The sequence below is a fragment of the Rhagoletis pomonella genome, unplaced genomic scaffold, assembly GCF_013731165.1.
Source record: "Rhagoletis pomonella isolate Grant_MI unplaced genomic scaffold, Rhpom_1.0 Rhpom_scaffold_00010, whole genome shotgun sequence".
NCBI classification, from domain to species: domain Eukaryota; kingdom Metazoa; phylum Arthropoda; class Insecta; order Diptera; family Tephritidae; genus Rhagoletis; species Rhagoletis pomonella.
In genome coordinates, this window is record NW_023458564.1 from 36034657 (window position 1) to 36047312 (window position 12656).

A 12656-nucleotide genomic window follows, 5' to 3' on the forward strand; every position below is an offset into this window, starting at 1 on the left:
ATAACGGCCGATTCTCATATAACGGTAAATTTAAGAATTGCTTGAAACTTCAATATTTCGAAATTGAAGGACGCTAATTTACTCAAAATTGTTACAACTCGGCTTACCATCTAGCGGAAGGTTTCGGAAGGGTGAAAAAACATATATTTAATACTTGCGCCGGGTATTTAATGTTCGGCTCCGCCCGAACTTAGCCTTTCTTACTTGTTTTAATAATGTCCGTTGGATTTTACATGTTTTTTTTAAAGAACACTATTTTTGATAAATTTTTTTAAGGTCAAGGAGTGATTTTGACTCAATGGCAATATTTTTTCTTAAATGGCAATTAAATTAGCTTTCAAAGTCATTTTGCTTCATATCAAAATATTTCTTCTGCCGAAAGCGCTACAATTAATTGGCCTAAAGTGTTAAAAAAGCGCACTATGTGCCGTCGAGTTAGCTCGAATATTTTATTTTTCAGTCGAGAAATGTAATTTTGAAATTTTAAAATTACTACGCTGTATATTTCTCAAAAACATATGACTCAAAACATATGATTTGCAATAATTCATTCATTTATATACAATATATGTATAATATAATAATTCTTATTTCCCCTCCCAAAATCGAGCTCACGATCCGGCCCTGGTAACGGCCCGGTTATATGAATTTTTCGTTTTTCTTGAGAGCTGCAAACAACCCTTGTACAAAAAAACTGATGCTTCAAAAATTGGTACAAAATACATATTTATTGACCACTAACAAAAATAAAATGATTATTCTGAAAGAGTGAAACTATGATTTTACAGGTATGGATATATTTCTTCATATGGTCGCGGAATACGTGAAAGCTCGGAGTTTGGAATTAACTCTCGGCATTAAGGCTCTGTTATGCATACCGGACTTTTTTAAGTCTTGGCAAATAATCCCGGGATTTTCGGGATTTGGAATTTGAAATGGTGGCAATAATCGTCAAATGGTCGGCAATAAACATCGATGTTTTGCTTCGATGCATCGACAATTTTCCACTCGATGTATAAATAGATGCATCGATGCATCGATGTTTTTTGAAAACTGACATCTCTAGTATATTGCACCGTCATTCCAGTTTTTAAATTGTACAAAAGAGAGAAGTGACTTTGACCAAAAAATTGAAATGGCTCCAAAAAGTTCCGTTAGAAACATAATTAGCTCAGATGCAAATTTTATTCAAATTTTGTACCATTTTGCTAATAAAATATTTTGTTGTGAAACATTATCTGAAAAATGTAGCTCCTCTGTCTATGTATGCTGTGAACATACATATAAATTATTTCAAATGCAGCAATCTGTTAAAGTACAATTTTCAGATTTTCATAAAAGGGATGAAGCCTTCGGCATAGCCAAAGACAGCGCTAATATATATACAGCTAAATCTAGCTACAAACTAGCTCAACTGGCAGCACTGGCGTTGAAAGAGAAGTACAACTTCATTTTATTTGATGCCATGTATCAGGACTAGGTTGCGACCCCACCCTTGCCTTCATGTCGAATTTGCAGTAATGTGTAGACATGGAATAGCTTTAGTTGCTATTTCAGCCGAAAAATGGCCAACTGAGAGACAGGCTCTATTTCGGCAATGCACGTAGTACATACATATGTTCCTACATATTTCAATGTATTAGTATGCTAATTTGTGCATGTACCCTGTGGGAAAAATCTCTAGTTCTGCACTGGTGCGCTTCTAGTACATTTAGACCGAGCACTGGTTCGCGATAAATTTCTTTTGCATGTAAACGACTGGCGAATTTAACACGGTGATGTTCTAGGAAGTGTGAATTGCCCACCGCTACATCCATTTTTCGATATTTCCGAACTAAAATCGACAGACGAAAGAAAAAAGTATCATGATTTTTCAGTCTTTTCGGTTCTTCCGTGTGCGATTTTAAATTATTTTATAGAAATATTTTTTTTCAATTTGAAACTACATACGTTTACATACCTTTGGCTGTAGCTGACTTTGCAGAGGTGCTCGCCGTTATTGGTTAGATTCCAGACGGTCCCAAGATGTTAAAATGTTAACACAAAGTTTTGCTTTTGTATTACCAAACTATGAAAAAGCATCTGCGAAGTGCAGAATGAAAGTGCATTTGAACGAAAAAGCCGCCAAGCACATATCTATGTAAAGTAAACAAGCATCCCTTTTTCGATAACTCCGAACTAGTTCTAAATTCGACAGACAAGATATAGTTCGTCCTGCACCCATTTTTCTATAATTCCCAACCAGTTCTAAATTCGTCACCTTAGATATAGATTTCTAATGAAAAAAGTGAAATAAAATTGTTTTTTTTTTTTTTTTAAGAGAACCACATTTCGCCGCTTTTGAACTGGTGGCGATCTAGTTACTATCGGACTGGTTCGTTTTTAGCGATAAAGATCTTGTACGGAACTAGAAATTTTATTCACTAGTCCACGGTTTCCCTGCAGGGTAGATATGCAATTTTGTTTCGGCCAGCTTGAAAATTGGCTAAAAAGACAAAACAGTAAGAGGATAGCTGGTTTTTGTTATAGTTACCTCTTATACGGAAGTTGGGGAGTTGTGCCAAGTTAGTAGGTTCAACTACTTTTGAAACCATTAAAGTATAGACAAAGTGCACTTGTATGCATGTGTATACAACACAATGTGCTACGTATGCAAGTATTGATGTTCATTTAAATTATTGAGTCTCAAAAGTTATGGTGAGCGGTGTTTTAGTTTGTGTGTGTTTTACCCGAGTGACGTTGACCTCTTGAACTGCATATTTTTACTGCAGAAAGGTAGTAAAACAGTTTTGCTAGCGGTTTTTGTTGTGAAAGTTTTGGTTTCAGTTTCATTTCAAAGTAATTTTCGGTAGTAAACTTTCTTTTTTAAGCTTATGCATTATAATGTGTGTGTAAGTAAGTACTCTGCTACAGAAGAATACTTCTTTGTCGAGTAGGACATTAACCTTTGTAGTTGATTGACTTTTGTATACACATAGTATGTACATAAGTATCTAATATATTTAAAAAGACAAGACATTAATGCGCATATGACCGTTGGTTGTCCTCGGATTCAAAATTCTATAGGCTAATTTGCGCTCGTTATGTATTCATAAAGTAAACGATATGTCTTAACTGCCAATCGAAACGAGAGGCTAAAATTCGTACTCTCCGGCTTATTAACTTGACAAGTTAAGGTGCTTTTTGTGTAGATTAACAACAGTCAATCAATATTTCTGACCCGAAATAGATACAAATTTTTACTATATACATAGCTAGGAAAAACATCATGCCCATATAAATATTTATGTACGCTTATATTAGATGGTAGTTGGCCTCTGGTCAATGACTTTTTGGGCATATTTAAACTGCAGCTTTTATTCACGTATGTGTAAGTACTTGAGCGCCGTAAAGTGACACTTGTATGTTTTCCATACATGCAAAGCTTTTGCTTTTCGGTGATCTCAAACCGCTTTCCCTTTTCTCTGGTTGATTTTTAACAATTCGGCTAAGAATAACAAAAATTAACAAGTCAGGAAACCGAATGTAAACGAGTTTCCTTTGACCTTCAGAGGGAGCAGGATATTCGGACCAATGGAAACTTTCAATACATATAATTTGATCAAAAAGCTAAAAGGGAGAAATTTTGATAGTACAGTTAAATTAGGAAAATCTGGTGTTTTTTTTTTTTGAAGGTGGACAATCGATGTATAATATATTTTAGTCTGGATTTTATGTTTTTTAAGGTCTACAAGTTTTTTCCATTAATGATAGTTTTTTATGCCTTTTGTGACTTTTACTGGAAAAGTTTATACCTTCGTCCGTCTTATATTATAAGATGAGAAGTGTTAAACTTGCGCGTAAACTTCGTTCAAGCTAAACTATAATCTTACCTGAAGCAATTAAACACTTTAATTAATGCTATCTGTCCCGCACCGCTGCATTAGCCTGAGCTGTTGAACGACACTGTTGACAAATATGTATGTATGTACGTAGGCACCATTATTAAGAATAAAAACCACTTTATTGTTTTAATATCTGAAATTTTAAAATACAAGCACAGTTTGTAAATTGTATACTCACTTATTCGTGTCCTTGAAATTCAAAGTTCTCAAACTGAGTAAAGCGGATTGATAGAATTCGAAATTATGAACCTACGCTTCGTTCAGTTTAGAGTTGTGGAGAGAACCAAAATCATTATTAACCGACTTCAAAAAAGGAGATGGTTATCAATTCGTCGGAATTTTTTTATTTTTTCGTTGTGTACATATGTTACCGCATAACTTTGGGCCACGTCAACCGTGGTAGCACGCACATCTAACCACTCGGCTACGACGACCACCTGGTTGATACTATTGTTTGACATATAGTTTTGCAAAGGGTTTTGTAGTGGTACCACCATCTTATTTGATTCTAATAAAATCCTTCGAAATTATTGTAAATGTTTTCGTTGACCAACAAACTACTGCTCGATGTAATGAAATATTTTATTTTGTATTTTTTATTTACTTTATTTTTTCAGATAAAAAATGCAAGATGAGTGAGAACTTAAGAGATGTTACAGAAATATCTTCGAATGTTGAAGAAGAAGTGACCAAGCCAGAAATAAACACTTATTTAACCACATCTGCGACACCAACACCGAAGTCCGAAGAATCAGTTTCATCTACCTCAATTGAACCAAAAGAATGCTCTCTTACTTCTACAGAACAGAATGAGAAAACAGCGGATGGTATGACATCAACGGAGGTCAAAGAAAAAGAAATTACCTCTTCTAGTGATACGAATGCTGCTTGTACTATACCAAGCACAATCAAGACGAGTACAGAGGAAGATGTAGAAGATTGCCCCGTAAAAATGCAAAAAGGCTCTTTGGAGTCCTCCACAGCTATTGAAAACCCAAGCAAAGAACTTAGCGAAACTTCTATAAATCCAGCTGCCACAGAACTAAAAGAATGCACTTTTACTTCTACAGAAAATAATGAGAAAACAGCGGAAAGTATGAAATCAACTGAGGTCAAAGAAATAGAAATAACCTCTTCTAGTGATACGGATGCTGCTTGTACTATACTAACCACAATCAAGACGAGTACAGAGGAAGATGTAGAAGATTGCTCCGTGAAAATGCAAACAGATTCTTTGGAGTCCTCCACAGTAACTGAAAACTCAGGCAAAGAATTTTGCGAAACTTCTATAAATCCTGCGGTCACAGACCTAAAAGAATGCCCTCTTACTTCTACAGAACAGAATGAGAAAACAGCGGATGGTTTGACATCAACGGAGGTCAAAGAAAAAGAAATTACCTCTTCTAGTGATACGAATGCTGCTTGTACTATACCAAGCACAATCATGACGAGTACAAAGGAAGATGTAGAAGATTGCCCCGTGAAAATGCAAAAAGGATCTTTGGAGTCCTCCACAGCTATTGAAAACCCAAGCAAAGAACTTAGGGAAAATTCTATAAATCCAGCTGTCACAGATGTTAACGATGAAGCGAATTCTTCTTCTCCAACAGTTTCCGCCGGTACGGATGTGGATGTGAACTATGCGCAACACGTGACGTATGAGGAAGATGGCAGCGCCATCTACACAGACCCCAAAACCAAATATCGCTACAAGTGGAGTGAAACTGAAAATACTTGGCTCCCTTGCGACACGGCAAAGAATGACTCTAAAGCAGAGACCACGGCCAACCCCTACGAGAATGAACACTACAAATGGTGCAGCCGGACTGAAAAGTGGATACCTAAAGTGCAAACGACAGAGACCGAACATTACAAATGGGATGCTGAGAAGGGTGAGTGGATACCAAAAGATATTGGTGCGCAAACAAATCGAACATCAAAGCCTGCTACTTCTGATCCCGCAAATGTGGCTTACGATATTGATGAGGACGGAAATCGCGTTTATACAGACAAGGATGGAACAGTCTTCTTCTGGGATGCCACAAAGAATGCTTGGTTTCCGAAAATCGATGATGACTTTATGGCGCACTACCAGATGAATTACGGCTTCATAGATAATACCAGCGCGTCAGAGGAGGAGAAGCGGCGCAAGGCCGAGGAAGCTGAAAAGCTCAAAGAACTGGAATTGCAGCGGATGACTGAGGAGGCAAAAGCCGCTGCAGAAGAGACAGACGCAGCGTTAAAAGGAGTTGGTGACGCCACGACAACCACGATTGCCGGTGCTAAGCGAAAAGCACAAGAGCCACCAAGTAAGTAGATTTGAAATTATTGAGCCGATTTGCGAATGTGTGGACGTGAAAACAATTTCATATAGAAAATTAAGAATATATATATATATATATATATTTAGAATGGTTTGAATTGGATCCTGAGCACAACACAAAAGTTTACGTTTCCAATTTGCCGCTGGACATCACAATGGATGAGTTCGCGGAACTTATGGGTAAATGTGGTATGATAATGCGCGATCCACAGACGCAAAAGTATAAACTTAAACTATATGCCGAGCCGGATGGGCAGTTGAAAGGCGATGGCTTGTGTGACTACATAAAAGTGAGTAACAAAAACTTTTCAATGGCTAATTTAGTTTATATAAATGCGAAGTTATTATTTACCTTAATAGATACTCAGAAAAGCGTAAAGCTTTGAAGTGTAAAAATACAAACTAGCTGCAAATAAGTTATTTAAATTCTTTATTATGTTTGGCAAAAATGCTTTTGAAGATAATTTTAAAGGTCTGATTGAATAAAAAATTAACTTGACCTTAAAACGAACTTCAAAATTATAATTTTTGTGTAGTTGTTTTCAAAGAGGGTTAAATATATTTTTTGGTTCTTGTGATCATGGAAATGAATTGAGGTAAGAAAACCAAAAATGTATGTTAAAACTTTTCAAAAAGTTCATACATACTAATTTCGATTAAAATAAAATCATAGTTTAAAACTAAAAATACGCTTTTATTACCTGAACAAAAAGGGTAAAAATAATTTATAGATGTAAAGGTATCGTTTTAGAGGAATAGGAAGTTTCCTTATTTTGATTTGATTTAACTTTTTAAACTATCTTAAAATGGGATCAAAGTGATTGACATTAAAATTTACTTTAATGGGACACAAAACGTGGGGTCTTGATACCAATTGTTCTGAACTTTTCATTGTCAATGTAGTAACTAATATTGAGTATTGCCAATAGCATGAGCCGCTGTACTGTGTCCATGCCCTTTAGTTCACATCGCTTTGTTCTAAAATTCTATTAACTTTAAAATGCGTCGATTGTTTAGACGGGACTGCTAACACCGGACGCTTAAATGCATGCTATGTACTGCTGCATGTGCAAAAATTTACTTCATTCAATTTATGAAATTTTCGCACATGCACTTCTCAACGCCCATGTAATACAACTTTCTTAGGTTATAATTTGATGCCAGATTCGGGAGCATTTTGCGGACTCTGCATGACTTACAATCTTGCCAGGAGGTGGCAAACGAACTTTACCATTTACCACAGTGCCTACCCAGCTTGTTTATTCTAATAAATATTTTTTTTTTATGAAAACATACAAACATACTCTCACTGATTTATTGTACAATCGTCATTGTCGACAATTGTGCAATCGACACCGTCGACAGTGTGAAGTAATTCTTGCTGCGCCTACAAATATGCAGCAAATGGTTTTCTTAATGTTGTCGTTGAAAGCGGTTTCCATTCGTACTGTCCTCAAGTAACCGTAAGAATGGAAATTGCTGCATATTTGAGACGCTGCATTATTACATACATACTTAGTTACTTCGCGATCTGTTCTCGTTTCTGAGATATTTGATTTTATTACAAAAAATTATAGTTTAAAAAACTAAAACCTCCCTATTATAATTGCCATTCGTACTGTCTTCAGGTATGTAACTTGAGAATAGAAATCGCTGCATCTTTTAGGCGCATCAATATTACATAGTTACATCCCAAGCTAATAAAAGGAAGGTAAAAAGTTTATGTTCCATACTGCGTGACACCAGATGGAAAGGAAAAGTGACGCCAAGTCCTTCACCACCAGCTCTTTCCATAGCAGAACAGCAGCGGAATCCGCGTGAAACACTTTCAGTTCTGGAGTGTTAGCGTCCATTCGTACGACATGATCATTTACTTTCCATTTAACTTCCCAGATAACATTGTACTATTTGATTCCAAATTCAAACAATATTCAATTTGTGTTTTTGTATAGTTTTTAAAACTTTATTGTTGGTTTTTTTTTCACATACACTTGCTAGATTTGCAGATTTTTTTTGTATTATTTGTTGTTACTGTATGTATGTATGTACCATGTTACACTTACAACATACCGCTATTAAATTTTCGTTAGACTATTTTAATTTAAAGTCAATGGTTAGTTCATTTACGGTGCTCGATATTTTAGTGTATACTTTTATTAAATTACATAACATTTCCTAAATACATATACCATGTATTAAAATTGAATTCAATTTGCTTTCATATTATGAAGTGTGAATGTGTTATTTTTTATATTTATTTATAAGACGAAAAGCATACTGTGAGGTAATAATAAGATAAAAAAAATGTATTTAGCTGCACATTTCGAATGGGTTTATAACCTTCGCTCTTTTTTATGATACGTGTACATACATATATGTATATGTACATATACTAGGTATGTATGTAGGTATGTACATATCTGAATATTTACAAACGTTTGCATTTTTTAACCATGGTAACATTTGAAAGTGATAACAATTACATAATATGCATACATTAAAAAAGTGTTTAATAGTTGTATTTAATGCATACAAAACATTTGTGTTAATATACTACATACATATATCGTTTAAGTATTGCTTTTAACATTGAAAATTAAAATTGTATTTTAAAATTTGTTAAAAGCGAATCGTTTCAATAATGGCATTTTTATAACCTATTTAAGCAGCATTTTTGTAATTCTTAAAAATTAAAAATACAAAAGTCTTACATTAGTAATATTATGGTATTAACGATGAGCTTCCAAAATCATGTTCATAGTTCTAAACTTTGAGTTACGTTAAAAATTTTTTTATTATTAAAATGTATGCCAGTGTAGCCCAACAATATTTATAGGATTTTGTCCATAGATTAGGAATCTGTGCGTCAAATTATTCAAGTGGCTCTAGTTTTCGAGTTATTTGGGATCAAAAGTATCAAAAAAATATGAAAAATTTGATTCCACATACATTATCTAGTCACAAATACATGTTTTTCTTAAAAAAAAAATTTGGCATATGCGATCTGTTATATTCTTATATGTATCTTTTCCTCACATCCATAAAATTTTGTTTAAAAACTGCTAATAATAATCCTTTCAAGTTAAGTTCCCAAGTCAAACAAAAAAAAACATAAAAGAAGTGTCCTGATTTGATTAAAGGTGGAATTAATTCTCCTTCGAATGAGTATAATGGGTTTTGTATGATCAAATTATTCACACATTTTCGAAACATTTGACAGATGAATTTAGATTCTAAGAGAGAAGTAGTACACAATTTTTAAAGTTAAAAAAAAAATGGAAAAAATCCGTTTTTTCACAATTTAAATCGCAAACATCTCAAAAACTAGAGCCCTAATAATTTCTAAAACCGGTTCGAATTCGTTGGAAGAAATCATAAAAGAACCAGTCGTCACTGGTTTGGCCGTAAGCAGTTGTTGGTATTTTGCTCAGCTATGTTATTATTAGTACTCTTTTTTTTTTAGTAGAACTAAACAACTCCCAAAATAATGTTTTGTTTATGGCATTTCTTTAATAGTTCCTGCTTTGCATCTATGTATGTATTTACATGTGTGCTTATGCAGATGTATTCTGTGTAAAATTTTGGTAGAACATTTGCATACTTATCTTGTGAATCCCTTAGGTGTTAAATTATTGGGTGTTTAAGGAAAAGTTGGTAGTGCTTTTACATAAATATTACATAAAATGGAATTAAAACTATTATGTTTGTATAATCACTATGTGTACATGTGTTGAATCGTAAATTACAGTTACAAAACGGTAGGAGTCGTGCATGCACTCTTCATAATTTTATTTTCCAATCTTTGTGATTCCTATTTACAAACAAACGAACAACTATTATTTTACGACTTTCTGAAATTATTATTGTTTACTTAAATTATTATTATTTTTTTCTTAAGCTGCCTATTGTAGATCCACTTCTAAATCAATAACTATATGAGAATAAAATATTTTATTTTCGTAATTTACAATTGAGAGTACTTTCAACTGTTGTCAAGCAGTAGCCGTTACTGGAACGCTGCTCGTTTGCAACTAAAGCTAATACTAGTGCTTCAGTGGCATTATTAACGCATACATACATTTTGTTTTTTTAAATATTATTTCTTAAATTTTTGCATTTTATCAAATTAGAAAAAAAATTATTATGAAGACCTAAAAACAAGAAGCATTGAGCGTGTTTCGAAATAAGAGAATGGCAGCAATGACTTACATACATACAATTAAAATAACTTATATTTAGCTTAATTTCTTAACGAGGTTTTTGGGATAAATCAAAGCTACAACAGTCGAGCAGCGACTTCATTTCCTTGTTTAGCGTCGGCTCAACACCGCTGTTATCCCATTAATTCTAATATCATTTGATTTGGCGAATTTCCTGCGCTCTATCTACTTGTCTTCAAAGGCCTCGTTGCCGCCATTCGCTTGTTGTTGCTGTTTGTGTAATTCTTGTAGTTTCTTGGCCTTTCGTCCTTTTCGCATTTCGAAGAATTTGCGTTGGTCCTCGGGTGAGAGGCGTGAGAGTCGCTCTGCATACTTGCGTTTCTTTTCTTGTAGCTCTTGTCGCACACGCTCGTCTTCTTGCTTTTTCAGCGCTTCAAATCGTTCTTGTCGTTGACGTTCCTGCTCTTCCGCTGCTCTTCGTTCGGCCTCCTCTTGTGCCTTGAGTGCTTCTTCCTCCTGCTTGATCTGGGCTTCGTGTTCTTCTTTGCGTCGTCTTTCCGCTTCTTCGAGCTCCTTCTTTAAGCGCTCCTCTTCCTCTTCGAATTTCCGTTGTTCTTCCTCGCGCCGCGCGATCTCTTCTTCCCGTTGGCGCAGCAGTTCTTCCCGGCGGCGATTCTCCTCCTCAAGACGCTCCAGCTCTTGTTTCTCTAGCTTACGCGCTTCTTCGAGTCGCTGCAGCTCCAGCCGCTTCTCTTCCTCTTCTTGCTCTCGCTTGATTTCCTCTTGACGTTGTTTTTCCTCTTCTTCTAATCGCCTACGGTTGTATTCGTCTTCCTGGCGCTTTCGTTCCTGTTGCTCATGCAGCTGTCGTTCACGATCGTCCTCTGCCTGTTTCAAGCGTTCTTCGTATTCCTCCCGTTGCTGCTTCTCCTTCTCCAAACGTTCTTGTTCCCGCTTTGCCTCGTCCTTGGCGCGTTCTTCTTCGGCCTTGCGCTGCGCTTCCTCTCGCTCTTTGCGTTCCTGCTGTTCGCGTTCGCGCTGGCGACTTATACGTTCCTGGCGTATGCGCTCGGCGCTACTATACTCTTCCTCACGCCTTTTCTGCTCTTCTTTCAGTGCCTTCAATTCGCGCTGGCTTTCCTCGTGTTCGCGTCGCTTGGCTTCGGCCTCTGCCTGTTGCTGCTGTTGCTGGCGTTGACGTTCTTGGTCGGCGCGCTGGCGCAGTTCATCTACTTCGCGGTTGGACTGTTCCGGTTGCTCTGGCTGTTCATGTGATTTTTGTTGCTGGTCCTGTTGCTCTTGATCTTGTACTTGCTGCTCACGTTCGCGTTGCTGCTGCATACGCAACTGATTTTCTCGTATGCGTTGACGTTGCTCGATCAGACGTCGTTCCTTTTCCTGTTGCATGTGTTGACTTCGCTCTTTTTTACGTTGCAGCCGACGCATCTCCTTCTGTCGTTGCCGCCACACGGTGCGGTCATGGGGCGTTCGTGGATGGCTATGCCGGCGTGGTCCTGTAACTGGAGCCGTTGTCGTGGGAGCGGGTATTTCGTTATAACGTACTGCCGTTGTTAATGAAGTGGGTGTCGATTTGTCGGTCGATTCAGAATCGATTTCGTTTGGATGAACACTCGGTCTAGTTTGGGTGTTTTGGGGGCGGCGCCGCAAGTCGTGAGGGCGACCACGTCCGCGTCCGCGATTTCCACCTTGACGTTGAGTGCGGGTTTTGGGGATAACGATCTGTTCCTCGCTGCCGACGGCTTTGACGATAACATTCGACCTGAAATAGAGGAATAATTCGTAAGAGTTTTGGCTTAATTTCGGGCATTCCTTGCTAATACGATTTAACTTATGAAATTATCCTTGTAAAATTAAAGTATTTTATGTTTTTTAAATATCCTGTAACTAATCTCTCTTTCTTCTCTTTACGTAGGTGGAGTCTGTGGGCCTGGCTTTAAACATCTTGGATGACTACAACCTGCGCGGTCATAAAATTCGTGTTCAACGTGCCGAATTTCAAATGCGTGGAGAGTATAATCCAGCATTGAAGCCGAAACGAAAGAAGAAAGACAAGGAGAAATTGCAGAAAATGAAGGAAAAGTAAGTTTATTGCGGGCCCCTTGATATTTCTTTATATTAGGGGTATTCCGTTAAACTCTCGAATCCCCGAATGTCCCGAAGGTCGGGCTGAACTGTTAAAATGTCTATGCAGAATGCAGTTGTCCTGGTTTTCGAGCAGAAGAGATTCAGTTAATTCTATGAAATGTTTTAATTTACCAGATTTTTTTT

General features: G+C 36.6%; 2 protein-coding genes across 3 annotated transcripts in view; one reads left to right on the plus strand and one right to left on the minus strand.

The window, feature by feature from the left end:
• Positions 1-12656, plus strand: part of LOC118746299 — a 47888-nt gene that overhangs the window by 33342 nt on the left and 1890 nt on the right. The window contains 3 exon segments of the mRNA XM_036480146.1: positions 4502-6193; positions 6295-6497; positions 12301-12616. Coding sequence (XP_036336039.1) covers positions 4516-6193; positions 6295-6497; positions 12301-12616 — 2197 coding nt within the window. The 5' untranslated portion in view covers positions 4502-4515.
• LOC118746298 (trichohyalin-like) overlaps positions 10327-12656 on the minus strand; it is a 96657-nt gene continuing 94327 nt past the window's right edge. For both annotated transcript variants that reach the window (XM_036480144.1, XM_036480145.1), the window contains one exon: positions 10327-12147. In XM_036480144.1, the coding sequence (XP_036336037.1) occupies positions 10593-12147 (1555 nt within the window). In that variant the 3' untranslated portion in view covers positions 10327-10592. The remainder of the gene's footprint in view (positions 12148-12656) is intronic.